Source organism: Fusarium oxysporum, chromosome 4 (genome assembly GCF_000149955.1).
Source record: "Fusarium oxysporum f. sp. lycopersici 4287 chromosome 4, whole genome shotgun sequence".
In the NCBI taxonomy this organism is placed as follows: Eukaryota; Fungi; Ascomycota; class Sordariomycetes; order Hypocreales; family Nectriaceae; genus Fusarium; species Fusarium oxysporum.
The window spans coordinates 2,512,166-2,536,059 of record NC_030989.1 but is presented as its reverse complement, the minus strand read 5'-3'; the positions used below and the strand labels follow the sequence as shown (position 1 = coordinate 2,536,059).

The window sequence follows — 23,894 nt, the reverse complement described above, 5'->3', positions numbered from 1 at the left end:
ACAAACAGCAGCCACAACTGATTCTCATTGCTTGGCGTGTCATTTATGCTTAATTGGTTAGACGCCATGGAACCTTTTAAACTCTCCCTGCAAGACGGCACAGTGCTCTCTGGAATCTCCAACATTCCGTCGTCGCCGTCAACCTTGAAGCATGGACCCTTGGTGGTTGGACTTCACGGGGGGTGCTATACGAGCCACTACTTTGATGCTACCCCAGAATACTCAGCGAGGGGTATCAGTGAAGCACTCTCTGTGCCGTTTGTGGCTATAGATCGACCGGATTATAGAGATACTACGCCCGTGGGTAGTATTCCCGAAGGATCGAGCTATCCTGAACAATGGGGACGGAGACTTCATGAATCCATTCTCCCAGCCCTTTGGAAAGAGTATGGATTAGCCAATGCATGCACATGCATCGTTCTTCACTGTCACAGTCTCGGAGCCAACGGCGCAATCGTCACATCATCCCTGCACGCAACCTCCTCATCACCTGCATATCGCCTCGGCGGTATCGTCATATCAGGCTTTGGCTCCCTGTTACAAGACACAGGCGGCCATGTTTCGCAGCCCGATCCTCCACCCTCGTATTTGAACATCCCTGTCGAAGTAAAAGACAAGACTTTGCTTCTTCCAGGAACGGCAGACGAAACTGTTTATGCACAGTCTGAGCGTCTCGACCACGACATTCCTTTTGAGGAGCTTGCGGCTTTGAGAAAGTCTTGGTTGGGGGAGTGGAAGGAGAAATGGGGAGTTAATGTTACGGTGCCTGTTATGATTGCTTTGGCGGAGAGAGATCATTATTGGGTTGCTACGGAGGAGCATTTGAAGGATTTCAAAGAGGGGTTTCCGAAGAGTGAGAGGGTGGATTTGAGTGTTGTTAAAGCGGCACCGCATAATCTTGAGTTGAGTTATTGGGGTCCTGGGTGGTATGCGAGGAGTTTTGGGTTTGCGGTTGAGTGTGCGGTTTCACTTGCATTAGAGAAGTGAGGTCGAGTTGATCTATGTTTTATATTTATACCATACACGATGGACGAGCCTAGATCATTAAATTCTTACAAAAGTGTACCCGTTTTCCATACATCATGCGTTTATTAAGGTGGTTTATATCATCGTTCATACAAGGTAAAGGCTTGAGATTCGGCTGGAAATGAATTATCTTATGGTATTATCGAATCTCTAACATACATTACTATTCGATTCCAGTGCCTATATACTTGATACGGACTGCGAGACTATTTTGAATTGGTTTTCCATGGCATTGGTCGAATGACCTGACTCATCAGTCGAAGGGCGCGCCCCTCATTGTCCAACTCGAAGATAAAAGCAAAAGAGTTCGTCAACCTAATTCTCGATACTTCTCACTGCAAGCCTCGAAAAGCTACCATGAGTCAAACACCACCTCCGAATGTCTTGGATGCCTTTGGTGCAGAGGGCTCTCTGATACACGTCCCAGGTGGTCGAGGTCTCTGCTATCGTACTTTGCAAAACATCCTTCTCCGACCATCAGACGATGGCAAAGAATCCGAATACATCGCAATCCTTTGCAAATCTCTCCTTGAGCTTCGTCCAATCGACTACCGCGTCCCTAGGCCAATCCCAGCTTCAGGGTTTCCTGCGAGATATGTTTGTAGTAGCTGGACGGCCTGGGAATATCTTAAAGGGAAAGCAACTCCTCAGGGAAACTTTGATATTCTTATGAGGGCTTGCCGTGCCTTCCATGCTGATGTCATGGGATTGGCTACTGGGAAGCCCTTGTTTTTATCGACGAGACAGGATCGATTTACAGAGGCAGATCTTGTGACTTGGGAGGAAAAGAAACTCGAGGATGTCGAGGAGATCAACAGCGATGTTATGGCTACTATTCAAACAACCCTTGACCAACTTCTGAAGCTACGACAACCATTTCGACAGGAAATCACAAATCACCTTATCCATGGCGACTTAACCGGAAATGTCTTATTCGACTCGGAAAATAACAGCCCCCCGGCAATTATCGATATCACGCTTTACTGGCGACCAGTTGACTATGCAGAAGCTATCATAGTGGCAGACGGGCTCATCTGGCTGAACGAAGATCGAAAGTTGGTTGAGATGTTTGGCACTGATCATACAAGGATACAGCTCCTCGCGAGAGCCTTGTACTGGCGGTGCTTGTGTTTTGCTATTGATCCAATTCTCCCCTGGGTAAACGATAATCTTCCAAAGGCGAACTTTAAAGGAGCTATTGAGATTGTGAGGGAATTGATAGGCGAATGCATTTGATATAATGAGAGATAGGTTGCTGGGTGCTTGCTCTTGATACCGTACACAGAGCGTATGAATACCATGATGGTTTTAAAGGTGCTCATGGAAGCTTCATCATTTCTAGAATGGTATTGATAACTCCCTATCGACAATTCAGGCGGCTCAAAACATAGATTCCGGCTTGTCTTTGGATATGGTCTGGCACATGCCGTGGAAGAACTCCCGCATGCCCAACCTGGTAAGCTAAGCCTGTTTGCTGTAGCTTGATGCCTGATAAGCGGCGCATTTTTCCTCCGTAGAATTAAATATTAAGCTTATTTCTCACGCACTGTCTCCCCTTTCATCCATTGGTTCATCACTGTCAGCACCGATTGCCAAGCAGGAATCCCACGCTTACATAACACGTCTACCCGTCATCTTCCATCAAGGGATATCTCACCCCCGTTACCTAACTTTGAACAGTCATCAAACAAAAATGGTCGGTGTTCCGAGCAGCCGCGGGTGCAACTCATGTCGAAAGGCAAAGAAGAGGGTATGTACAAGTTATTATGATCTTGGAGATGAAGCACCGACTAATGAGATAAGTGTGATCAAAAGCAACCAAAATGCGGTCGCTGTACCAGACTTGGTGAGGAATGCGTAGGCAGTGGGACAAGACGCTTCAAATTTCATCAGTACAAACCTGACGTACAGACTACACAACTTATCACGCCTCCTGCTGAAACACCTAGCAATGATACGACTAGACTGACCGCAGAGTTTATATCGCTTATGGAGATTGATGATGATCGGTTTGGGTTTGAAGCCTACGGTCCTTATTTCTTTGCAGATCTTCCTCGACGTATTGGGTCGAATTCTGCTCTCGATACTACCACTTCTGCCATGATTGCATCGTTCCAAGCAATACGTCTGCGGAAGACTGCTGATAAAAAGACTTTCTCCCTGTATGGGAAAGCACTGAGATCCTTGCAGGGCTGTTTGAGTGATGATAGTCAACCAGTTATGCTTAAGCTGGAGCTTGTTTTGATGATGATGCTGTGCCAGGTAACTATACCCGTTGAAACATTTTGGCTTCGTCCATTACTGATATTGTTAGGTCTGGATTGATAACAAACACGCCAACAAGCATCGAGGGGTGATAGCGTATTTGTTGAAAGAAGCTGTATCTCAAGGCGAAATACTTCACTCAGGTGATATACGAGCCTGGTGCTTACAAGCGGTTAGGCCTTGACCTACTTGTCCATAACTAGACTAACAAGAGAGATCAGATATACGCCGCTCTATGCGACCCAAAAGTTGAACTCGGCTCATGGTTCTGGGACGTAGCCGTCCAAGACACTATCATGACACGACCATACCACTACGAACAGAACCTCTACTGCTTCGAACTCGGAGCAATAGGAGATTTACCTGTGTTTCTTCGAGATCCAGAGAGATATCTCTACCAGCTGAAATGCTACTACAATATTCTCTCTCAAGAACGACTAGTGATGAAGAAACTCTACGAAGAAGCCATGGTGGCAACGCTCTCAACGGATGCATCGCCTGCGTGTAGAATGAAAGCTATAGAGTACGCCTCCGGTCACGCAGGCCTTCTCGTCCAAGCAGCACTCATCGGCCCAACACTGAACCCCTTCGGTGTTCTCCCGGACTACACGCAAGATTCTCACGAGATATGTGATGATGCAATACTTCTTGCACATCGATGTCAGACCTTTAGACCGTGTGGAGCGTCCTACGTGCCTGAGCTCTTGAAGTTGGTCTGGGCGTCTTTGGACGATGGATATAGACATGAGGGGCTGGAGAAGTTGATGGATGAGTATGCTGAGGATGTTCAAGGAGCTAGCTATCTTGAGGAGGCGAAAATTATGAGACTGAGGCTTGATAGTCTTGGCTGGAGCGATGAACAGCGGTTTTTGGAGGAGAGAGAGGACGGACCAGGGACACCGCCGCCATGTGTGATTTTGTGAGATGAGATGCCATGCGAGGATGTACTGAGGACATAAGAAAGAAGTTGGAACAAGTAGTCCGATAAACCTACAGCCGTTCAAGATTTCACATGGCCCAAATCCAAGTCAGACGAATGTCATTCCCCAGGGTGAGTTATTTGCTAGAGGTCGCACCCGGTAAGGCATTGTTGCTAATTTTAGAACCCAATTACACTATTGATTAAGCAACAACGTTTAGCTGCACCTTTAATTCCTGCACCTCATCATAAGTCACCAAGCTAATCTCATTCTGCCTAAGCCAAATTCCCTCACTCACACCATCTCTTCTCTTGATCATGAACATTCTTGGGAAAACATCCGCTGCGCAAAGCTTGCCCAACTGGGGGCCTCTTTTTCAGCTCCTGCAGATCGCAAGGGTGATCCCTGGGGCATCGGTGCAACGCGACCCCGCTATTAGTGATCTAGCAGAAATGAGAGAGAATATCGTTGGTGACAGTTAGTACTGTAGCTGGACTTTGTGTCAGCCACAGTGCGCCAGATGGGGTAGTGTACCCCTCTAATTCATGACTCGTTGAGCTGTTTGCCCTCGACAATACGAAAATGGAATGAAGTCCCAAGACTTTAGTTTGTGTTGGTCTCTGAGATTGACAAGATGCTAACTATATGCGAGCATTTATCCCACGATCATCATCGCCGCCCTCATAAACAGGGCAAGCAAGCATAGCCTGCGCCGTGGAGAATCCTCACCAAAAGCAAGGAAGCTCATCAAATGACAACCCTTCACGACATTACACCCACCACTGGAAACCACCAACTAGCATCTAGCGCTCTCTCAATATGTAGTAGCTTCAATTAAACCCCTGTCATGGCGGTCTCATGTCCTGGAAGCTTGGTGAGTTAAGCTTATTTCAGTGCCTATCCCCGTCGATCAGCCTTGCGGTGTGAGTCTCCCTCGGATAGCCCTACGGTATTTCAAGGCCTTGCTTTCCCAGCCCAGCCTTGGGACTGTTGTCTCTGCTCGCGTCTTCTTTTGCCTCAGCACTTGCTCACCTTCAAATACTACATACTCCGTGCTCATGGCCGATAAACCCACAACCGCCCCTCAAACATCAACCATCCCCACAATGACCACCGCCGAAAAGTCATCATCCGGCTTCCTCAAAGTCATCGCCTTCTTCGACCTCGTCGTCAAACTCGCTGCGACAGGTGCGCTCATCGGAATTCTCGTGCTACTTGTGCAGTTCAACAACAACATCGATAAGCTCTTCAACGGCAGCAGATCTCTCCCCGTTCGTGTCTCCGATGCCGCGCCGCTGCGTATCATGCCCGGTTATTCGGGCACCTTCGATGTTCGTATGACGAATAACGCGAATGACCCCGTGTGGTTCAAGGTGGACAATTAGACGGAAGATCAGACGTGCATAATGTTTCGGCGCTTCGTGGGAGTCGGTCTCATTTCGGTGGGAGATGGCGGTGGACGGTTCATTTCAAGCCCTGTATCGTGTTAATGTTGTTCTGGTGGCGTGTTATGGGTGCTTACCTGCGCTGAGACTTCAATAACATATTCTCTATCTCATGATCATCATGCTAAATAGATCCAGTCTTTCATGATCTATGCCACTGTAAGAGCAAGCTAAGAGTCGCGGTGCAAGACGCGACACATCCATCACGGCGGTACTTGAACCGAGCACAAAAGCGACAAGACAGCAGTCTAGAAAAAAAAAAAAGAGTATCATTTAGCAAACACCATAAACTAAATGCGAGCTATAAATAGTCTAAGCAGATCAAATGCGAATGTCTTTCCCGTGCCGTAACTGACTGATTATTCCCGTGCGCCCGTCTAAGGTAATGGTACCGAAGGAAACTCCCGATCGGGTGAAACCGTTGAAATCCGGAAGAGGGGGTTCAGGGATACACGTGACCACCCGGATAGTGACCGTTGCCGGCCCCACCCGGGCCGAGGATTTGAACGCCGAGAAAATAACGTGGGAGAAACGCCATGAGTAGTAGGAAATTTGGTCGTTGTCGAATTCAAAAAGACGCCGCTAGTGTTGTCTCTTCTTCCGTGTATATGTGGTTTTCAATTGCTTTGTGCTGGGTATTTTGTTGTGTCTTGTTGCTACGATGCCCCCGAAGTCGGCCACGCTCAAGCCTTCCATGCGGCAAGGTTGCCGAGCAAGCCGCGAACGCTGTTACGGCTCTCCTCGAGAACGGCGGTGTCTCGTGTTTGCTGTACTTTCGACTCGACGGCTTGCAGGACGCGCAAATGCTCCTTCTTGAGCTCCTCGAAGCCATCGTCAAGCTGCTTGTGCCATGGGTACAGGACACCCACCTGGAAGCTGAGTGCCGAGCCAGCGATGACAAAGTTGGTGATGGAGAGGGCGCGAGTGATGATCATGGTGACTGATTTGAAGGAGTTGTTTTTACTGACTTGTAGAGAGTAATGCAGTTGTGCGAATGAAGCTGAAGATGAAGGCTTGGGTTGGCGACAGACACGGGAAGCAAGACACAACAAAGTTACAGAAAAAAAATAGAAGAAAGAATGAAATGTGAGAGAAGAAGAAAAAGAAGAACAAAGTTAAAAAGGAGTACCGACAGAAAAGAACAACAGAGAAGAATCCCCGCATACGTACGTGACATTCGGCTCGGTGTTGCCCAATTTATCCAAAAAGGTAAGGCCGCCGTAAATAAACAGGAATCAACAGTCTCGGCTCGCGTGAGCAAGGGATGGTCGAGACTCTGACAAGTCATGGAGAGTCGGACCAGGGGCTGTCAAATGAGACGCTGTCATCCGAACTCCGGATTTCACATGTCCACTGTTCTTGTGCGCGTGTCTGTTGTCACTTGTCAAAGAGAGTTTGACATTTGCCACAACTTCATGATTCCCCACAATGGCGCAGGGGTGCTGGAGTACGAGGGAGTCACTGAGTATTGGTCTCTTGAACTTGAGCTGAACTCCTGGTCGTGAAGAAGCTGTTCTTGAGGCTTGCGCATTTCGCTTAATGGTTTCGAATGTCGAATTAATTGAACAATGCTTCTACGGGCCTTCTGGACTTAACCGCCGTTAACCGTCAGTGGAGTCACTAGGACAGGGTTCCCACGTGTCGAATACAGGGCTGCATCGGTTCCTCCGATTGTCTCCATTCTTCCGTACCGATGCCGGGTCAGTGACATCTCCCGTATCCGCATCCACCTCCAAGAGCGGCTCATCTACCGGTCTTCGGTACCCATATTCCCGGGGTCGTGGATCCCGGATCCCCCAACCCATTGCTCCATCGTCAATCCGGACCGGAAGTGAGCAGCGATGTGATCTGTTCGTTCTCCCCAGCTGTCCATCATGACTTGACAGAAACCGCATTTGCTTCTTATTATATCTTGTCGGTGTTGTAGCAGACTCAGGTCCGGTTTCCAGCCATCCCACTTGCGACAGCCATGAAACTTGTGAAGGTGTTGCCAGAGGTGGTCTTTGCGCGTAAACTTGCGCTCTGAAACAGGGCGTTCGGCACAGGTGTCGAATTCGTGAGCTTGAATGTGCTCGTCGCTGGGTGAGTTCTCACCACAGAAAAGGCATTGCGGGCCATCTTCACTCATGCGCCAGACTAAAAACGATTGATCTGGCGTGACAGGCAATGCGCAAATCCACGAGTCAAGACCCGGGAGATGAATTGACCGTTCATGACGAACCCAGTCGTACTTTTTCTTGAAGCTTTGTCCGCAAAATGTACATTGAAACGCGATGAACTTCTTTGTTCGTGACCTCGAGGATGCAGTCCTAGATATGGAGGGCCCTTCTACCACTGAACTACTACCAGAGCGAGAGAAGAATGCCGCATCCCTTGAACGATACGAGTAACAAGAAGATGCCGAGTTGGACGAGGCCTCTTGTAAATTAGAAAGCCAGAGAGAGTCGTTGCTCGCAGATGACCCTGGTCCATCAGACGCACCCGCGTCGCTATCCAACGAACTATGTCCGCTCGACTGAGCAGCTAGAGCATTTTGGATCGCCGTCGCTGAAGCTGGCTCCTCATCGGGCGGAGAATTTTTCCAACGATCCAAGGGTGACATGTTTTTGCGGAGGTAATGCGGCATTGGGGATCCTGGTGCAAATCCTTGACGACCCCGGCCAGGCGATGCAGAGTAAGTCGAGGAGAGTCGATGGCGTCGTCTAGTATTGGCAAACCAATTGACTACTTGACTCCGGCTTAACCCTGACTGTTGAGACAGACTGACTTTCTCTTCCTCTGATGGGTAGGGATGGTCCAGATTGGAAAGGTACCAATTTCGCAGCACCCTCGTTTTTCGCACCGATCGAGTATTCGCCCTTTTGCCCGACAGTGCTGCCATTGAAAGACCCTGCGATGACTGACCTTCATCAACTGTCGCAGGTACTCCTAGGATGCTGTGCTCGCTAACACCATGGAGGCGACCGATCACAGGCTCCGACGTCTCAAATTCCGAAGGCTTCCTCTTCTTCTGCCCTGCCAGACTGCATTCGCGGAACAAAGCAACACAGCTCGAACAACTCTTGGTAGGGTTCGGGTTTGCTACCGTAGTTTGCAAGATTAGGCATTGCAAACGAGTTCGACGACAATTGGTGCATGGAACAGGAGGACGGGATGCTCCATTCTTGACAAAGAATTCATCAATTGTGGTCATGGGCGTTTTAATAGGATCATTGGAAGCTGGCAACGGCGGTGGGATACCCCAATCTGTGGCTGGTTGATTCAGAAAAGAAAAGTCCTGATTGAGATCATCCGCGGGAGTCTCGGAGGCTTCTTTGGCCTGCTGAAAATCGGCATTCCAATCAATCTGAAAATCTGGGATTTCGGAATTTTGAAGGTTGAACGCTTCTTGAGGGTTGATCGTCTGTAGCATGGTGTCGATATTCGCTCCCTCAGCAAGCGAATTTGACGGACTCCGCGATTGAGGGGCTGGATCGTCAATCTGGTCGTAAGGAAGTGTCAACGCAGCATCTTCGCCGCCAGTGAACAAAATATCATCCAGTGAAAAGTCCATTGTCGCATTGAACTGAGGGCAACGGCCTCTCAACGACTTCAAAGGGTTGATGAAGAGGCATGTGAAGAAGATGTTGGAGTGTGGAGTTAGGCGAGAAGTTGCGATAACGTCACGCGTAGCGTTCGCTTGAAGCGATGTCGGGCTTAGTCACAGCCGCGATGCAAGTAACAGCGCGCACCGCCTGTTTGGGATATCCTTAACGACATTCTTTGGTGTTTTACTGCAGGTCATCATTTGTTGTTTATCCTCGAAGAATGAAGAGGTCAACCGTTATCGCACCAATGCGCACGTCCAGTATTGTCAAGTTAACTCTGCTGTGGAAGGAAAAATAGGCAGGTACTTAGAGGGCGCTGCGCTATCTTGAATTTGATAGTCAGCCCACTGAACCTGCCCTTAATCGCATCTACAGTACTTATTTTGATGGTTTCCAAGTGGAAGTCACACAATGGGTCTTAGATAAATTGCTTGAAGTTCTTTCCCTTTTTACTGTGATAACTACCTTAACTTCCTCACAACACAGCGGTCGGTTACAGGGTGGCTATCAGTGGTTCTGGGACGTCAAACGTGCTGCCACGACCAAAGCCAAACTGGCTATCCCTTACAGTCGCAATAATCAGAGCTCATTGTTCTAGACTCGACAAAAAAAAAAGTTCAAAAACTCCGTCCGGTATACAATGTGGCTAATACAATTGGCCTCACCTGCAGAACCGAAATGCGGAGCGACACAGGAAGTCGTCTACACAGACCTGTTAAATGCGTACAGCGACGATCTAGACGCCGTATAGAATCGCCCGTTTCTGCATAATCTTACGAGCCAAGCTAGCCTACATCAGAGCAACGGCCAAACATGCGCCCAAAATTTATTGGTCTACGCTCCTGTATTGATGAGTAGTTATGCGATATCTCGACTTCATCACAGAACCATGAACCATCAAAGGACTATTAATAAGAAAAATGTAGATTTTTTGAGACTCAAATTAATCATTTCAGGGTGACCGACAGCACGAATTTGAATGGAGAATATGAGACTGCTCATTGTGTGGGGTTAGTGAGTATGGAGGGCATTGTCTCCCTGTCGCCAGAAGGCGCATCACCAATGTTAACTTGGGCGCATTCTCTTGCAATTGTGTATATAAATGTTGCAAGAATTCTTCTGAAGACTTTGAGAACATCTCAACACTATTATCTCCCCTTCATTCATCTTCCCATCGAATCTTGTTCTGGCTTCCCCGCTCAATTCTCCACATCAAACCTTCATCGCAGTTGGAGAAACCCAGTACAAGCATCATGACCACTCGTCGACACGTCCACTTCAACTCCAAAGCCAAATCATGGACTTCACCTGAGCCCGCCTCTGCAGAAGCAATTGATCGGTTTCACCAGAGTCTCCCCAATTATGAGCCAACACCTCTTGTCAGTCTGGACAGCCTGGCTAAGGAGATCGGGGTCGGAGCTGTCCATGTCAAAGATGAGACGAACCGCTTCGGTCTTCCGGCGTTCAAGATCTTGGGTGCTTCTTGGGGCGCATTACGCTCCATAACCGAGAAGTTTGGGTTGCCTCTTGACTCAGATATTGATACTGTCCGAGAAGCGGCAAAGTCTCATCAATTGACCTTGTACGCGGCGACGGAGGGGAACCATGGGCGTGCGGTTGCGCGCATGGGTGCTATCTTCGATATCTCTGCTGAGATTCACGTCCCAGCGTCTATGCATCCTTCTACGGTCAAGTTAATTGAGTCTGAAGGCGCAAAAGTTGTTATATCAAAGGGTAGATATGAAGATGCGATGCTTGAGGCCGAGTCTGCGTCCAAGCATGAGAAGGGGATCATGGTTCAGGACCATGCATTCGGTGACTATCAGACCGTTCCACAGGCAAGTGATGTTTCTCTACCCATGACTAGCCTTTACTCTAACGTGTTGTGATAGTGGATTGTCGATGGCTATGGTACCATGATGCGAGAGGTTGACAAGCAGCTCGGTTCTACCAAAGCTGACTTGGTCATCGCTCCTGTCGGAGTCGGATCATTTGCCCAAGCTGTCGTCTCGCACTTCAAGAGACAAGGTACATCCACCTCCACATTGACAGTCGAGCCTGACACTGCGGCGTGTCTGTGGAAAAGCCTAGAAAAGGGCGAATTCACTGAGATCCCAACAACCGGCACCATCATGGCTGGTCTCAATTGCGGAGCTCCTTCAACAATCGCATGGGACCTGCTGAAGAATGGCGTAGATGCAAGCTTGACTGTGTCGGACTACGAAGCTCACCACTCAGTTCTGTATCTGCAATCTCAAGGCATCAACGCTGGGCCTTGCGGGGCCTCGACTCTTGCTGCGCTGAGACGGCTTACACCGGATGACAAGAAGGCCCTTGGACTTAATGAGAAGTCTACGGTGGTGATCTTCTGCACAGAGCGAAACAGAGACTATGATGTACCTCATGGTGTTTCTGGCACTGATCCAGTTGCACTTACCCAGACCCTTGTCCAGATCAACTCAGCCAGTCCCGACTTAGGCTCTGTTCCCGGACCTGGCGAGACAACCATCGCTCGGTACGTCGCTGCGTGGCTCGAACATCGGGATCTGGAGACACATTGGGTTGAATACACAAAAGGTCGCCCTTCTGTCGTTGGTGTTGCTCGTGGCTCTGGCGGCGGAAAGAGTGTCATGTTCAACGGACACCTGGACACGGTCACTATCATGGGCTACGACGATGATCCATTGAGCGGAAAGATCATTGATGGCCGTCTGTACGGTCGTGGCTCGGCTGACATGAAGGGAGGCGTCGCAGCAGGTATGATCGCGCTCGCCAATACTAAGAAGCTTGGACTTCGTGGTGATGTGATCTTCACTGGTGTTGCCGACGAGGAAAGCTTGAGTAAGGGAACTGAAGACATCCTTCGCGCTGGATGGAGAGCGGATGCCGCTGTTGTATCAGAGTCAACGAACCTCGAGATAAATCACGCGCACAAGGGATACTGTCACGTTGAGATCAAGGTCTATGGACTGGCAGCACATGGTTCACGGGCTGATCTGGGCATCGACGCCATTGTCAATGCCGGCCATTTCCTCGTGGAGTTCGGTAAATACGTGCAGAAGTTGCAAGAAGGCCCAGGCGATGAGACCCTCGGAACAGGCACTGCACACGCTTCAGTTATCTCAGGCGGCGAGGAAGCCTCGTCCTATCCCGCACAGTGCACCATCATCGCAGAGCGCCGAACAATCCCTGGCGAGACGAATGAGGTTGTCCAAAAGGAGTTTGACGACATGATTGCCAGCGTAGCAAAGGAAGTCACCGACTTCAAGGCAGAAGCCAAGATCTTCTTCAGTCGCCCGCCCCAGTTCACAGCTGAAGACCATCCTTTCACCAAGCTCGTCTCCGGAGTTGTAGGCACTGTCACTGGCAAAGATGCGGTTATTGCCGGTGCCCCGTTTTGGACTGATTGCGCTTTGTTGGCTGAGAAAGGGATAGTGCCTCTGCTCTGGGGGCCAAAGGGAGAGGGATTTCACGGAAAGGAGGAGTTCGTTCACATCAAGTCAATTGAACAAGTGGCTGAGGGATTGACCAATATCGCAGCCGAGTTCTGTAAGTAGGTAGACAGGTGATGTTTTGTACATTGAGTGTAATTGTGGAATAGAGACTTTTGTTCTCACCCGAGTTGACACCGTGGCTCTCCCGTTCGAGGACCCTATGACGCAGGACAGGCTATAGAAAGGACAAATGGATCGTCTAAGCACCTGATCAACCACTGTGAAGCTAGGTTTCGGTTCTACCAGTGGAATTTATCACTGGAACAGGTGGTTCGCATCGATGAACAAACCTCCGCTGACACCGAGCCCAACGTGTATATAATGTTTCCCGTCTTATTCTTCCATCCGTCTTTTCTGTTGGAATTTTATTTTCTTCCTTCACCAGGACTCGACAAGTCATCATCAACCTCTGGCTTTCTTCAAGTGACCCTTTCCCCCCTAACAACAACTCACCCTCGATGACACTACCCGTACATCTCACGACCACATCCCTTAAAATAGCACCTTCCATGGTACCAGGCAAACTAGTCGGCGCCTTGCAGCGGCATAAGGAGGACACAAACTCCGTCGCCGCTTGGCTTGCGTCAACGGCAAAGCATTATGGCTACAAGTCACAGGCGGCTGGGCCCAATGACAAGGACGCTCAGCAGGAGGCTTCTGGTCGTCTCAAGGGGAAAGCCCTCAAGGAGGCAAAGAGCCAGCCTACTGGTACTAAGAATGGGACCGGCCAAAAGTATATCGTCGCCTTGAACGACTATGTCCCTATAGCCGAAGACATCGCTAAACATCGAAAGCCTACCATCCCGGTACCTATGCCGTTCGTCAGCACTATCAACCGAGTCATCGACCGTGGATCTTCGTTTAGAGCACGTATGGTAGAGCAAGGAACTGATGTTGATGAAAAAGCCAACAAAAATCATCTTTACTTCGTCCATTTACTAGAAGATAGCGCTACATACCAGGCAGAAGAACAGAACTCACTAGATGATGCTTTGGTCATATGGCATTTCCTGATGGTGGACGCTGAAATGGCAGGCATGCAGATCCTCAGCTGTCTGAACTATTCAACACCACGTTCTCTCATGCACTCACAATCATTGAGCTGCTGAGCACGATGTTCCCAAATCCAAGGGAAAGAACCTTGGATTCTTCTGAGATGATGAGCAAGCTGAAGACTCGTTGCGGTGTGCCAGGGAGCGACGGTGCCACTCTGGAACTCAGTAGACCAATTGTTAGCAGCACGATTTTAGAATGAGGCCCTGGTATTTGCCACGAATCGCAGAGAGTGTGGATTCATGGGCAGGTTCTCATCGTATATATATGAAACGAGCCAGGATCACGGGATTTCGTTCTAACTGGCATTTGCATGCTAAGTTCACCTTGACGTGTTCCATCTGATGCGGCAAGACCTACCACGAGGCTCATCGAAGTTCTACAAACATGCGAAGGACTTGAGAGACCAGTTGCAGGCTTTCGTTGTCAGTCTCTCCCGTCCAGGCTCGCCCCCGGGTCCTCAAACGTCGATGAGAGCGTTGGTCCACTTATCCGGCATTTCAACACTATCCTGGGATACTGTGAACCCCAAAAGAAACATGCTAAGCGAGAAAAAGGAACCCGTTTACAAAGTGAAGCTACATTCGAAATCTTCAAGATCTTGCCAGCATTCTCTGGTCTTTATTTATGTCATGCCAGAGTTGACGCAGCTGATATGGCATTGAAGCTTATCAAGGATGCTGGCGTAATGACAGTTATGGTTCACTTGCACAATACCATGCAACAGCTGCAGAGGCTCAAGACATCGTGGGTTGACATGGAAACATTTGAAAAGTGCTTTGAGGCGCGCGATTTATTTTTCGCGACCAAGTCAGTGAGACGTAAAGATTTCATGACACACGTCTTGATCCAGCTTGGCTTTCCACCGTCTGTTTTGAAAAATCACAAAGGATTCAAGCGCAGGGAATCACGGGAATTCTTTAAATCATTTATCCCTGAAATTCAGGGTGTAGCTCCGGTGTCGATGATATTCGCCGGAATAGTTCATCAACGTCTCATCCCAGACTTATCATGGGATGAGTTGGCCTACGTCCTATCTGTTAGCCTATACAAGGAGGTGACCGATGATGACGGTACGCACGGTCTTGTCTCTCTCGACTCGGAAGAGAGAAAGCAAGTGAAGAACCGCTTCACAAAGCCCAAGTCGAAAGACCGGCAACAGTCAGCGCCGCATTCCCCTGACCAACTACCGAGGCAATTTGCATTAGCTTTGGCCGGAGAGTCGAGGGAGCTCGCATTTCCCTACATGGAAATGCACAATCTTTGCCTTTTGCTGTTTAGCAATATCAGCGATCGACACGCCTCGACACTAGATGCCCTGGACTTAAGGATTGATCCCCTTGGACAGACGCTCAGTGTCATGCTCAGAATCATTTCGCTAGCCAGCACGAAGCATGAGGTTGTAACTCTTCGTGAGGCAGCGGGTGTGATTGGGGAACACATTAACGCCAATCCAGCGATTGTGACTGAGAAAATCGCGAATGCTGGCGCTTTTGGTTCGATACCCATGCCAAGCTTCAAGCTGTACAAGATCCCTCGCACAATGTTTGTCAAGGTCAGCGCAGATATAAGACCTGTGGATGAGGTTATCGTCATTCCTTTTGAAGGAAGCGATTCATCCCGTGGAGAAATGGAAGAAATAAATTAGGTCCCGCAGGGGCATTCGCATGTCGATCCCCCTGGCTCACCTCATCAAAAAGTTGGTGAGGATAGCCAGAGTTCTGTGATTCATAACCTTTTGAAAGATTCAGAGTAAATCTTGTCATGGAAGACTGTTGTGTTATTGTTTGTGGGATGCAGAATGGGAACAGGGAGTTATGTTGTGACATATTGGATCATGGCATGGGAGATGATGGAATGAGATACTCTAGACTTTCATCTTGATTCAGCCGAGTTGACTTTTGGAAGGCATGGCGAACATATTGATGAGATCTTGCTAAGATTCTGGATGAAACAAGAGGAACTACCTATGCTAGACAAAGGAATAAGACTTTTGGGACGAACTCTATTACCTTTGATATTTTTAGTGAATTAAATCTATACAACACATGATCATAAGTTTCTTACCGTTTCTAGGTATTTTCAGCACCTTTATCGTAATATTCAGTTAGTGTTCGAATACTTCGTTAGTATGAATAATTTTATTGTAGATTCTCTCACCTGCGTTGCTTTATCAGATAGCGAAATAAAGATATTCTTTGGTAAGTGTGTATTGTTACTTGAAGTGATGACAGGCATTGTGATTTGGTGTTAGAGAGTAAGTGTTGCAAGAGGCACGTGTGTTACATTGCGATTTAAGCTGAAATGTAAGCTGGAGCTCTTACTGCATGATGACGGCTGAAACATTCCTAGCCAGGGTTGGGTTATGATTGTCACTGTAATCCTTGCAACTGACCCATCTCGAAGCGATGGCACTTCGCGGCCAACGCAACGTCGTGATACGCTGTCAGATTTCACAGATACAGATGAGATTGTCGAGTAACGATGCACAATGAGAAAACAGTGACTTGAAGAATAATTGTTTCCTTGTGACATTTTTGTTTGTCGTGCGGGGGAACTGTTTCAATTAGATGTAACCAGCCGAACCAAGTAAGAAAGCGTCCGGTTGAGGAAAGAAGAGAGATTAGAGAGTTTTGAGGTTGGTTACACTTCAAGCCAAGCAAGCAAAAAGGTCGGGTGCGAATAGCTTCAACGTAGCACTTGGAGTAGCAGCCGTTATCAAAAGAGCAGCAATTGGTGATAAATGGCCGGATTGCAGCCGTAGGTTGTTGCATTCATGTTCCACAGAGAGCCTACCTAACTGAGTTAATCTCACTAGACTATCAGGCTATCTCCCTATCGGAAGGTGATTGAATGGGCACCCTCTTTTGAACGGGGTCGCAGATCATGCCTTGAGCCTGTCAGGTGGCTGGCCCTATCGCCTATCAGTGCACGGCTATCTTGACCCCGCGATAAGTAACGGGGGAATGGCCCCCAGCATTGTGCATTTACTGGTAGTCTAGGATCTGTTCCATGGTACTGTAGGGGTTGGTAGGGCAGGCCGCAGGGTGTAACGTCGCACTGATGCGTCCAGGACCGTCCTTCGTCTCATCTCGTCTCCTCCCCCCTCAATAATCTGCCCGCCGACCAGTGAGTGAGAGCGTTTGTGTGTTTATTTTGGTACAATCGCCGAATCTTACGGTCGCGTGCCATTCCTTCCAGTTCGTACCCATTATCGCAGTCTCCACTGCCACGCCACGGCCACGGTCACTTCTTTCTTTATTATTACCATCTCCACCCCCGCCTTTTCAACGGGTTTAAATCAGCCAAAACATCCACTTCCTCTCTTACAACGGTTCAACGGCTACTCCAATTGAGCTTCACCAACAATCACCCAAACATGGCCGACGAACAACCAACCGCTACCTCAAAGGGTGGCATCGCGACTGAGGCTGATTACCATGATCACACCGATGTTGATCTTCCGCGTGGATGGAAATACCGGCGATTCAGCCTCTTTGGAAAGACTCTCCCCTGGTATGCCTCGCCGCGCATTCAGCTTGGCATGGTCGCCTTTGTCTGCTTCATGTGTCCCGGCATGTTCAATGCCCTCGGAGGTCTTGGCGGTGGTGGTAAAACTGATCCCACGCTAGCTGACAACATGGTGAGCATTACGTTCCTCACGAGTGACGCGCGCTGACAGGGGTAGAACACGGCTCTGTACGCCACGTTTGCAGTCTTTGGCTTCTTCGGCGGTACTTTTGTCAACGTACTCGGTGTCAAACTATGTCTTGCTTTCGGTGGTGTCGGTTACGGTATCTACGCCATCAGTCTTCTCGTCTCGGTTCACAAGCATGTTCCTGGCTTCAACATCTTTGCTGGTGTTTGGCTCGGTCTCTGTGCTGCTTTGTTATGGACCGCGCAGGGTACTATCATGATCTCGTATCCTCACGAGAACAAGAAGGGAAAGTATTTCGCTTGGTTCTGGGGTATCTTCAACATGGGCGCTGTTATTGGCAGCTTGGTAAGTTTCTTGGTCCATTCCTCTGTACCGATGCTAATTCAAAATGCAGATTCCCCTTGGTGAAAACATCAACATCAAAGAGAACAAGACCGTCAGCGATGGAACTTATATCGGTTTCATCGTCCTGATGTTCTTCGGTGCCATTCTTGCGCTCACACTTTGCAACGCCAACGACATCATCCGTAAGGACGGTTCCCGCGTCATCCTCATGAAGAACCCAACATGGCAGAGCGAGCTTTGGGGTCTCTGGGAGACACTTCGTTTCGAGCCTTTCGTTATTCTTCTCTTCCCCATGTTTTTCTCATCTAATTGGTTCTACGTCTACCAACAGAACTCTGTCAATGGTGCCTATTTCAACACTCGAACCAAGGCGCTCAATGGTCTGCTTTACTGGTTAGCCCAAATTCTCGCGGCCGCCCTCTGGGGCTGGCTTCTCGATATCGAGAAGTTCCGCCGTACCACCCGCGCCAAAGCTGCTTGGGTTGCCCTATTCGTCCTGACCTTTGCCATCTGGGGTGGTGGTTATGCCTTCGAGAAGACCTACACTCGTGAGACTGTTTCTCCTGATTCAGGATTCGTGCCAGGCGACTGGACCGACTCTGGATACGCTGGACCCATGTTCCTGTACATTTTCTACGGTTTTTATGATGCTGCTTGGCAGGCTACTGTCTACTGGTCAGTCTCTTCACTTGTAGCTTTCAATTTTGCTTTGCTAACATCTCCAGGTTTATGGGCGCCTTGTCCAACTCTGGTCGACGATCTGCCAACTATGTCGGTTTCTACAAGGGCATTCAGTCCGTCGGTGCCGCAGTCGTCAACAACCTTGATGCACGCAAGATCTCCTACCGATCTGAGTTCATCAGCAACTGGACTCTTCTCTCCATTTCTCTTGTCGTTGCTGCTCCTGTCATCCTCCTCAAGATTCGCGACCACGTGAGCACTGAGGACGATCTCAAGGGTACTGATGAGACTTTGGCCGATGTTCTGCCTTCTGGCCATCCCGAAAAGCAACCTGAGCGAGGTAGTGTTTAAGTGTTGGGAGTACTATTTAATGTGAATGAAGGGGAAGATGGAGAAATTGTGAAATACTATTGCTATGGAACCAGATTCCAGGAACAGATTACCTAGTTAGGGCTATCTCAGTAATGAATGAATTGACGTACCTCTCATAATGACGAATGAACTGATGATTTTACCTTGTCTTACTGTGCTTACTCCGTGTCTAACCCAGTGCCTCAAAACCTTGGCCAGATGTGTCAGAGTCAAATTATCGGATAGATTGAGCGTTAGTTCCGTTCTGTAACCTTTGTTGTCCTCTAAACTTCACAGATAGAATGTTGAACCAGTTCGAGGTCAAATGGGAATTGAGTTTCGTTGCATGTTCAATCTTTTTGCTAGCCCATAGTTCCATCCAACTTCAAACAAAATCAACATGCCCAAAGAACTTGGTGATATGAAAGCTCGCTTTGTCGGGCGAACTCCAGCCCCCAAGCTCCTGGTCAGGAAAGATCTTCGGATTCGTAACAGTCCTGAAGAAATTCATCCTCCACTTTGTCCCCTTCGCACATCCCGGATCGACGTTAAACAAACCCAGTGGAATCTTGACCTTACTAACCCACGTTCCCGCACGTCTATTCAATTTCGTCTCCGCCTCAAAACCATCGGCCTCTGGATCCACGATAAAGAAGTGATCGAATGGAGCTCCCTCTTCACGGTCTTTGGTGGGGTTGTAGACGAAGGCTTGGTATGTCACGTTGTTGGGATTGATTTCATACTCGAGATATGTTTGCGGATCCTTAGTCCCCTTGTAGATGAACGCCTCGACGACTTCGTACTCCCAAATATCATCGTTTGTACCCTGCGAAGAGTTGAAATAGAAGCTCTTTTCGTCAAGGGCCGTGAAAGTCAGGGAGAGTGCAGTGGAGGTATAGCAGAGGTCGATTTGCGTACGGGGAAAGGGATCCTGATCGGGTACGGACTTTGAAAATGTGATTCTGTTTGATCTAGGACATGATGGAACGCTGACAGAAGGAACGTGAGCTGCAGCGAGGCTGGCGATAGCTAGGAAGAGAAAGGAATGCATTTTGAGGCTGTGGACGTAAGATACAAGATGAAGAAGATTGTAATCAATATCAATACTATGCACTTCAAGGTTTCAGTATTACTATTTAACTACTGGCCTACACAGACTCAGACCCCAAAATACGAGGGGGGAGCATCTCGTCGATCTTGGCGCGAAGGAAGGTGCTGAGGTCTTACAAGCATATACGATGCCGAAGTGATTGGTAGCATCGCAGCAAACATGATCTGCAACGTAGCAGAAATTGGTGGTGCGAGGGGATGTCAAGTGACTTGATAAGCTTGGGTGGGGAAGAGGGCAAATGGGATGGATGGTAGGAATCCCTGTTATCAGCTTGCTAGTGGCGTCTCTAAGAATAACCTCGGGTGAAGGTGAGTCAGACTGCTGTAGTGCGACGATAATGTGATTGAGGATGAGGAGAGAAGGGATTCTTTTGATTTTATCTTGTAGGAGAGGGATTGAAACGAAGAATGAGGTACATGGCTTGATTCTTGGGGCCGAGTTGATCCTGGTAACAATACCGACGTTCTCGACGAATGGCTGACTTCAAGCTTGTTCGAAGAAGTGGAAAGACGATACCACCATAAGAGGCTCAAATCAACTCTACGATACCGAGTATTTCTCATGATGCGATGATTGACTTTCAACGGTTTGAAGCGCCACAAGAGCCTCATCCACGTGAAGCATTAGCCTTAGCTCAAGATCACGGAGATATCCGCACGACGGACTTCAAGCCACCGCAGACCTAATATTCTCCTATCTAATCGATCTACAATACGACCCATATCAGAATTGTCCTTATAGTGCCTCTATTGTCCCCAGACAGTCACATACGACCACAGCCTTCGGAGAATACGGGATCCCGTCCGCTCTCCCATCGTCAAGCCGAGGAGCGGTGAATTAGTACTCGGGTCGGTGACGACCGGGGAATCCTCACTGTTGTATGTTTTTTGCTTCTTTTCTCATCGCTTTTTGGCAGTCATAATACCGTGATTACTCGGATCGTCGCTGTTGTTGGTTTGATGCTTTGTTAGGTAGCATCCTCACAGCCCTACGGCTTGGCGACTGCCAATTGGCTCGTCGCGCCCCGCATTGCCTCGCTTATCGCTTATCTAATGCGACATTGATGAGGTCGGCAGTTCGAACCAACGTTTCTCAACTTCAATTCACCACCAGAATTTATGCAAATGCTTCGTAAGAGGAATCACAAGACAAGAAGTGGCTGCTTGATATGCAAGTGGGTAACACAATCAATAATCAGCATTGTAACCGCAATCTAACGCTTTCTTTTCAGGGCGCGTAAGATAAAATGCGATGAAGGCAAACCGACGTGTCAGCGATGCATTAGCGCGGGTCGCAAATGTCAAGGTCTGGGATATAATCAGACCTCGTACTCTCATCTTGCGCTGTACCGTCCTCAGAATCACGTCCTGGGCAACAATGTAAAGACCGACTCACGAGCTATCGAGTTCTTCTGCAGGGTTGCGGCTCCTTCGTTATCAGGGCCTATCGACCCATACTTCTGGACCAATGTTGTCTTACAATTCTGCGACCATGAACCAGCTGTCAGACATTCCATCATGACAATCAGTTCTCTATTTGAAAATCTGCAGTCAAAAGACAACTCTTCTGCTGTTGCGACCCAGAGAAGTGTCTTTGCGTTGAAGCATTACAATGCTGCAATTCGGGAACTCCAGACTCCACATAAGCCAGATATAGTATTGGCGTTACTGACTTGCCTCATGTTTGTATGCATCGAGGTTCTGCAGTCTAATGGAGACGTGGCTATCAGACACTGCCACCATGGAATGAATTTGATCAATACCTCGAATCCACCGAAATGGGTGCTGCATTATCTATTACCGATATTTCGGCGGATGAGTATCTTGCCCTTTTACTTTGGCGACTCACAGCCCATGGGCTACTCTGAATCTCCAACGATACCCGAATCCTTCTCTTCATACTTTCAGGCTCAAACTTCGATCGATGCTATCTACAACATGACTATACAACATTTCCGGCGGACAGCCGACTACCGTCTCGGTGATATGAGAAACGAGCCAGCTACACCAGAGGTCCTTCTCGAACAATATGAAATCCATGACTTGTTGGAACAGTGGAAATCCTCATTCGACAAATTCGAAGCTGAAACGCCCCAGGACCTGATACAAACATCGCTGACATCGCGGATATGGCTCTTCCATGTATACGAGGTCTGCATGGTATTATCACGCGTGCAGTTCGTCACCGATGAGATGGATTATGATGCGTTCATCCCCAACTTCACACGTATGGTCGAGGGCGCTCGAGAGCTAGCTGGACTAAGAACGAGGCCAACACCATCTGAATTCCATTTCGAGATGGGTTTCGCGCCATATCTCTTCTTCGCTGCTATCAAATGTCGCGTTCTGGAAACTCGTATTGAGGCACTTCGGTTAATGGGCGTTCTTTGTGCTGCACAAGAAAGTCTCTGGAATAGTCATACGCTCCAGGTCGTTGCTCAGCGAATAATCGATCTCGAACATGGCATATCAGGACAAGACGTCGAGAGCTTTATGACCCAGTATGGTGTGTTGCCGCCTGATGAAATGAGAGTTCGACACTTTGTCATCGGGCCAGCTGAATCAGGATCTGATGGTTCGGTGGGGAGAGAGTTGACATTTTATATGACGACAAAGGATGGCGGTCTATATCTGAAACGGGAGAGATTTCCAACCAAAGGACTGAATGAAGCTGCTGAAGGTGCTCCTGGTGTTTTCGAAGTGGATCTAGAGATGGATAAGCTGAGTTTGTCTGAGATAGAAACTTGGAGTAGCACGAGATCAGGCAGTGTTTAAATATCAAAGAAACGCCTGGATTGTTCATTCATCTTTTTTTTGTCAGTCTGTCTTTCTTCATGAACCGTTATCACGACTCAAAACCGCGCAACCCCTCAAAATCAACCCGTCATGCGCTATTATGCCGCAACGCCTTTGATGTTCTCCACCCTAATAACCAAGATTCATTTGTGATCTATTGGAAGTCGTTGGGCCAGCACTTCTCCTTGGGCCAAAGCTTAGCGTCGTGTGTTGACGCGTGGACCTCGAGCTGGAGCTTGTTGGTGTTGACAATCTCCTTGCGGCAGTTTTGGCACTGAAATCGTTAGCTGATATCTACTTTGTGAGAGGAGAGATTCATACGATGGAGGTGGGCTTGGGAGCCTTGACGGGAAGACCGTTGGCCTTGACGGGAGCGCGAGTACCGGCAGCGTCGGCCTTCTTGTGCTCCTTGTTTCGCTAGGAAATGTCAGGATGAGTTCACCGCGGTCCGCTGATAGTTTATATCAGTAGATGACTTACGCGATCCTTCTTTGAGATAGGCATGATGACGGTGATTGAGAGTCTTAGTGGTGAATTGAGAGGTGAATGTAGAGTGAAAGTTCAGGGTCCTTGAGTGGGGAAAGAATATCGAGAAAAGAAAGAAAATGGAAAAAAACTCTCCATGAATTTGTGGAGATGGGCAGCCACAAAGAAAATCACTCCACTGAAACCCCTTAGCCAGGTGACAATAGCGGCCTAGAGCGATCGATTTGACAGTATCAGGACCCGCATGTGTTTGTTGTTGTTTAACTATCTTATCGTATATTGGCGTGAAGATTATCCTAAACAGTCCTAATGTATTCTCAATTTACCTAAAGATTTTTATCACTGAGTTTCAAAATGCTGAAATGCAAAGGACTTGATGGTACTGCCAGCTGTTGTTGGAAGAAACCATAGTCCTTACTAGACTTTGCCTAGGCCATTATCAAAAGATATAGATACTGTCCTGAACTACTACAAGTCTCATAGAGAATTTGCTATACTTTACTCATTCTAATCACAAACTTCTATCCTTTAATAATTAGTATGGAAAAAATTATAAGCATATCGCGTTATTACTGCTCTCTCGGCACCGGCCTGCCAGTGCCACCAATGGCGCCAGTATCAGCCGCCCTCAGTCTCTGTTTCCAGGTCTACTCGGAGAATTCATTCTCTTATCTTCT

At 48.3% G+C, this 23,894-nt stretch overlaps 14 protein-coding genes and 1 non-coding gene across 19 annotated transcripts; 11 read left to right on the top strand and 4 right to left on the bottom strand.

Moving 5' to 3' along the window:
* Nucleotides 1-66: 66 nt before the first annotated feature.
* Nucleotides 67-987, top strand: FOXG_18653 (uncharacterized protein; the record flags this gene model as incomplete). The annotated part of the gene is made up of 1 exon (XM_018398792.1): nt 67-987. The coding sequence occupies one exon, from the start codon at nt 67-69 to the stop codon at nt 985-987; it is 921 nt and encodes a 306-aa protein (XP_018238153.1).
* Nucleotides 988-1,383: 396 nt separating this feature from the next.
* On the top strand, nt 1,384-2,343 carry FOXG_03763 (uncharacterized protein; the record flags this gene model as incomplete). Its single annotated transcript, XM_018381611.1, has 1 exon — nt 1,384-2,343. The coding sequence occupies one exon, from the start codon at nt 1,384-1,386 to the stop codon at nt 2,260-2,262; it is 879 nt and encodes a 292-aa protein (XP_018238152.1). The 3' UTR covers nt 2,263-2,343.
* Nucleotides 2,344-2,654: 311 nt separating this feature from the next.
* Nucleotides 2,655-4,323, top strand: FOXG_03762 (uncharacterized protein). The gene is made up of 4 exons (XM_018381610.1): nt 2,655-2,776; nt 2,830-3,288; nt 3,341-3,463; nt 3,513-4,323. Exons 1-4 carry the CDS (start codon nt 2,720-2,722, stop codon nt 4,212-4,214), a joined length of 1,341 nt encoding a protein of 446 aa, XP_018238151.1. The 5' UTR covers nt 2,655-2,719; the 3' UTR covers nt 4,215-4,323.
* Nucleotides 4,324-4,542: 219 nt separating this feature from the next.
* FOXG_03761 (uncharacterized protein) lies at nt 4,543-5,966 on the top strand. The gene has a single exon (XM_018381609.1). It carries the CDS (start codon nt 5,270-5,272, stop codon nt 5,594-5,596), a length of 327 nt encoding a protein of 108 aa, XP_018238149.1. The 5' UTR covers nt 4,543-5,269; the 3' UTR covers nt 5,597-5,966.
* FOXG_18652 (uncharacterized protein) lies at nt 4,867-4,959 on the bottom strand (the record flags this gene model as incomplete). The annotated part of the gene is made up of 1 exon (XM_018398791.1): nt 4,867-4,959. The coding sequence occupies one exon, from the start codon at nt 4,957-4,959 to the stop codon at nt 4,867-4,869; it is 93 nt and encodes a 30-aa protein (XP_018238150.1).
* A 373-nt stretch (nt 5,967-6,339) lies between the features above and the next one.
* On the bottom strand, nt 6,340-6,591 carry FOXG_03760 (uncharacterized protein; the record flags this gene model as incomplete). Its single annotated transcript, XM_018381608.1, has 1 exon — nt 6,340-6,591. One exon carries the CDS (start codon nt 6,589-6,591, stop codon nt 6,340-6,342), a length of 252 nt encoding a protein of 83 aa, XP_018238148.1.
* Nucleotides 6,592-7,475: 884 nt separating this feature from the next.
* Nucleotides 7,476-9,437, top strand: FOXG_18651 (uncharacterized protein). 3 transcript variants are annotated; one of them, XM_018398790.1, is made up of 2 exons: nt 7,476-7,738; nt 7,820-9,437. In XM_018398790.1, exon 2 carries the CDS (start codon nt 8,590-8,592, stop codon nt 8,914-8,916), a length of 327 nt encoding a protein of 108 aa, XP_018238147.1. In that variant the 5' UTR covers nt 7,476-7,738; nt 7,820-8,589; the 3' UTR covers nt 8,917-9,437. The 3 variants fall into 3 exon arrangements, with proteins under 3 accessions (XP_018238147.1, XP_018238146.1, XP_018238145.1); XM_018398789.1 differs by having other exon boundaries at nt 7,504-7,738; nt 7,792-9,437; XM_018398788.1 differs by having other exon boundaries at nt 7,504-8,465; nt 8,579-9,437.
* A 194-nt stretch (nt 9,438-9,631) lies between these two features.
* Nucleotides 9,632-13,132, top strand: FOXG_03758 (uncharacterized protein). Its single transcript, XM_018381607.1, has 2 exons — nt 9,632-11,081; nt 11,136-13,132. Exons 1-2 carry the CDS (start codon nt 10,497-10,499, stop codon nt 12,798-12,800), a joined length of 2,250 nt encoding a protein of 749 aa, XP_018238144.1. The 5' UTR covers nt 9,632-10,496; the 3' UTR covers nt 12,801-13,132.
* Nucleotides 13,133-13,246: 114 nt separating this feature from the next.
* FOXG_03757 (uncharacterized protein) lies at nt 13,247-13,892 on the top strand (the record flags this gene model as incomplete). Its single annotated transcript, XM_018381606.1, has 2 exons — nt 13,247-13,790; nt 13,840-13,892. 2 exons carry the CDS (start codon nt 13,247-13,249, stop codon nt 13,890-13,892), a joined length of 597 nt encoding a protein of 198 aa, XP_018238143.1.
* Nucleotides 13,893-14,445: 553 nt separating this feature from the next.
* On the top strand, nt 14,446-15,438 carry FOXG_18650 (uncharacterized protein; the record flags this gene model as incomplete). The annotated part of the gene is made up of 1 exon (XM_018398787.1): nt 14,446-15,438. One exon carries the CDS (start codon nt 14,446-14,448, stop codon nt 15,436-15,438), a length of 993 nt encoding a protein of 330 aa, XP_018238142.1.
* A 1,364-nt stretch (nt 15,439-16,802) lies between these two features.
* Nucleotides 16,803-18,982, top strand: FOXG_03756 (uncharacterized protein). 2 transcript variants are annotated; one of them, XM_018381604.1, is made up of 4 exons: nt 16,803-17,433; nt 17,479-17,793; nt 17,843-18,468; nt 18,519-18,982. In XM_018381604.1, exons 1-4 carry the CDS (start codon nt 17,170-17,172, stop codon nt 18,823-18,825), a joined length of 1,512 nt encoding a protein of 503 aa, XP_018238140.1. In that variant the 5' UTR covers nt 16,803-17,169; the 3' UTR covers nt 18,826-18,982. The 2 variants fall into 2 exon arrangements, with proteins under 2 accessions (XP_018238140.1, XP_018238141.1); XM_018381605.1 differs by having other exon boundaries at nt 17,057-17,433; nt 17,843-18,972.
* Nucleotides 18,983-19,139: 157 nt separating this feature from the next.
* Nucleotides 19,140-19,978, bottom strand: FOXG_03755 (uncharacterized protein). Its single transcript, XM_018381603.1, has one exon. The coding sequence runs from the start codon at nt 19,874-19,876 to the stop codon at nt 19,211-19,213; it is 666 nt and encodes a 221-aa protein (XP_018238139.1). The 5' UTR covers nt 19,877-19,978; the 3' UTR covers nt 19,140-19,210.
* A 727-nt stretch (nt 19,979-20,705) lies between these two features.
* On the top strand, nt 20,706-20,821 carry FOXG_18649. The gene has a single exon (XR_001936368.1). It is a non-coding gene; the product is annotated as a 5S ribosomal RNA (ribosomal RNA).
* Nucleotides 20,822-21,026: 205 nt separating this feature from the next.
* On the top strand, nt 21,027-22,939 carry FOXG_03754 (uncharacterized protein). The gene is made up of 2 exons (XM_018381602.1): nt 21,027-21,110; nt 21,168-22,939. Exons 1-2 carry the CDS (start codon nt 21,055-21,057, stop codon nt 22,708-22,710), a joined length of 1,599 nt encoding a protein of 532 aa, XP_018238138.1. The 5' UTR covers nt 21,027-21,054; the 3' UTR covers nt 22,711-22,939.
* On the bottom strand, nt 22,623-23,329 carry FOXG_03753 (uncharacterized protein). Of its 2 annotated transcripts, XM_018381601.1 has the most exons (4): nt 23,212-23,329; nt 23,053-23,148; nt 22,692-23,005; nt 22,623-22,641 (listed from the first exon to the last, which is right to left on the bottom strand). In XM_018381601.1, the coding sequence occupies exons 1-3, from the start codon at nt 23,233-23,235 to the stop codon at nt 22,886-22,888; spliced, it is 240 nt and encodes a 79-aa protein (XP_018238137.1). In that variant the 5' UTR covers nt 23,236-23,329; the 3' UTR covers nt 22,623-22,641; nt 22,692-22,885. The 2 variants fall into 2 exon arrangements, with proteins under 2 accessions (XP_018238137.1, XP_018238136.1); XM_018381600.1 differs by lacking the exon at nt 22,623-22,641 and having other exon boundaries at nt 22,667-23,005.
* Between the last annotated feature and the right edge of the window lie 565 nt (nt 23,330-23,894).

Excerpts from the sequence above, each read along its gene's own strand:
- FOXG_03761 (XM_018381609.1), top strand. The coding sequence starts at position 5,270 with ATGGCCGATAAACCCACAACCGCCCCTCAAACATCAACCATCCCCACA.
- FOXG_03756 (XM_018381604.1), top strand. The coding sequence starts at position 17,170 with ATGGCCGACGAACAACCAACCGCTACCTCAAAGGGTGGCATCGCGACT. Across the intron at positions 17,794-17,842 it reads GCGCTGTTATTGGCAGCTTG|ATTCCCCTTGGTGAAAACAT; the intron begins GTAAGTTTCTTG and ends TTCAAAATGCAG. Across the intron at positions 18,469-18,518 it reads TGGCAGGCTACTGTCTACTG|GTTTATGGGCGCCTTGTCCA; the intron begins GTCAGTCTCTTC and ends TAACATCTCCAG.
- FOXG_03754 (XM_018381602.1), top strand. The coding sequence starts at position 21,055 with ATGCAAATGCTTCGTAAGAGGAATCACAAGACAAGAAGTGGCTGCTTG. Across the intron at positions 21,111-21,167 it reads AGTGGCTGCTTGATATGCAA|GGCGCGTAAGATAAAATGCG; the intron begins GTGGGTAACACA and ends CTTTCTTTTCAG.
- FOXG_18651 (XM_018398788.1), top strand. The coding sequence starts at position 8,438 with ATGGGTAGGGATGGTCCAGATTGGAAAG. Across the intron at positions 8,466-8,578 it reads GGATGGTCCAGATTGGAAAG|GTACTCCTAGGATGCTGTGC; the intron begins GTACCAATTTCG and ends CAACTGTCGCAG.
- FOXG_03753 (XM_018381601.1), bottom strand. The coding sequence starts at position 23,235 with ATGCCTATCTCAAAGAAGGATCGC. Across the intron at positions 23,149-23,211 it reads CTATCTCAAAGAAGGATCGC|CGAAACAAGGAGCACAAGAA; the intron begins GTAAGTCATCTA and ends GACATTTCCTAG. Across the intron at positions 23,006-23,052 it reads CTCCCAAGCCCACCTCCATC|TGCCAAAACTGCCGCAAGGA; the intron begins GTATGAATCTCT and ends TAACGATTTCAG.
- FOXG_03762 (XM_018381610.1), top strand. The coding sequence starts at position 2,720 with ATGGTCGGTGTTCCGAGCAGCCGCGGGTGCAACTCATGTCGAAAGGCA. Across the intron at positions 2,777-2,829 it reads GTCGAAAGGCAAAGAAGAGG|TGTGATCAAAAGCAACCAAA; the intron begins GTATGTACAAGT and ends TAATGAGATAAG. Across the intron at positions 3,289-3,340 it reads TGATGATGATGCTGTGCCAG|GTCTGGATTGATAACAAACA; the intron begins GTAACTATACCC and ends TGATATTGTTAG.
- FOXG_03755 (XM_018381603.1), bottom strand. The coding sequence starts at position 19,876 with ATGCATTCCTTTCTCTTCCTAGCTATCGCCAGCCTCGCTGCAGCTCAC.
- FOXG_03758 (XM_018381607.1), top strand. The coding sequence starts at position 10,497 with ATGACCACTCGTCGACACGTCCACTTCAACTCCAAAGCCAAATCATGG. Across the intron at positions 11,082-11,135 it reads ACTATCAGACCGTTCCACAG|TGGATTGTCGATGGCTATGG; the intron begins GCAAGTGATGTT and ends GTGTTGTGATAG.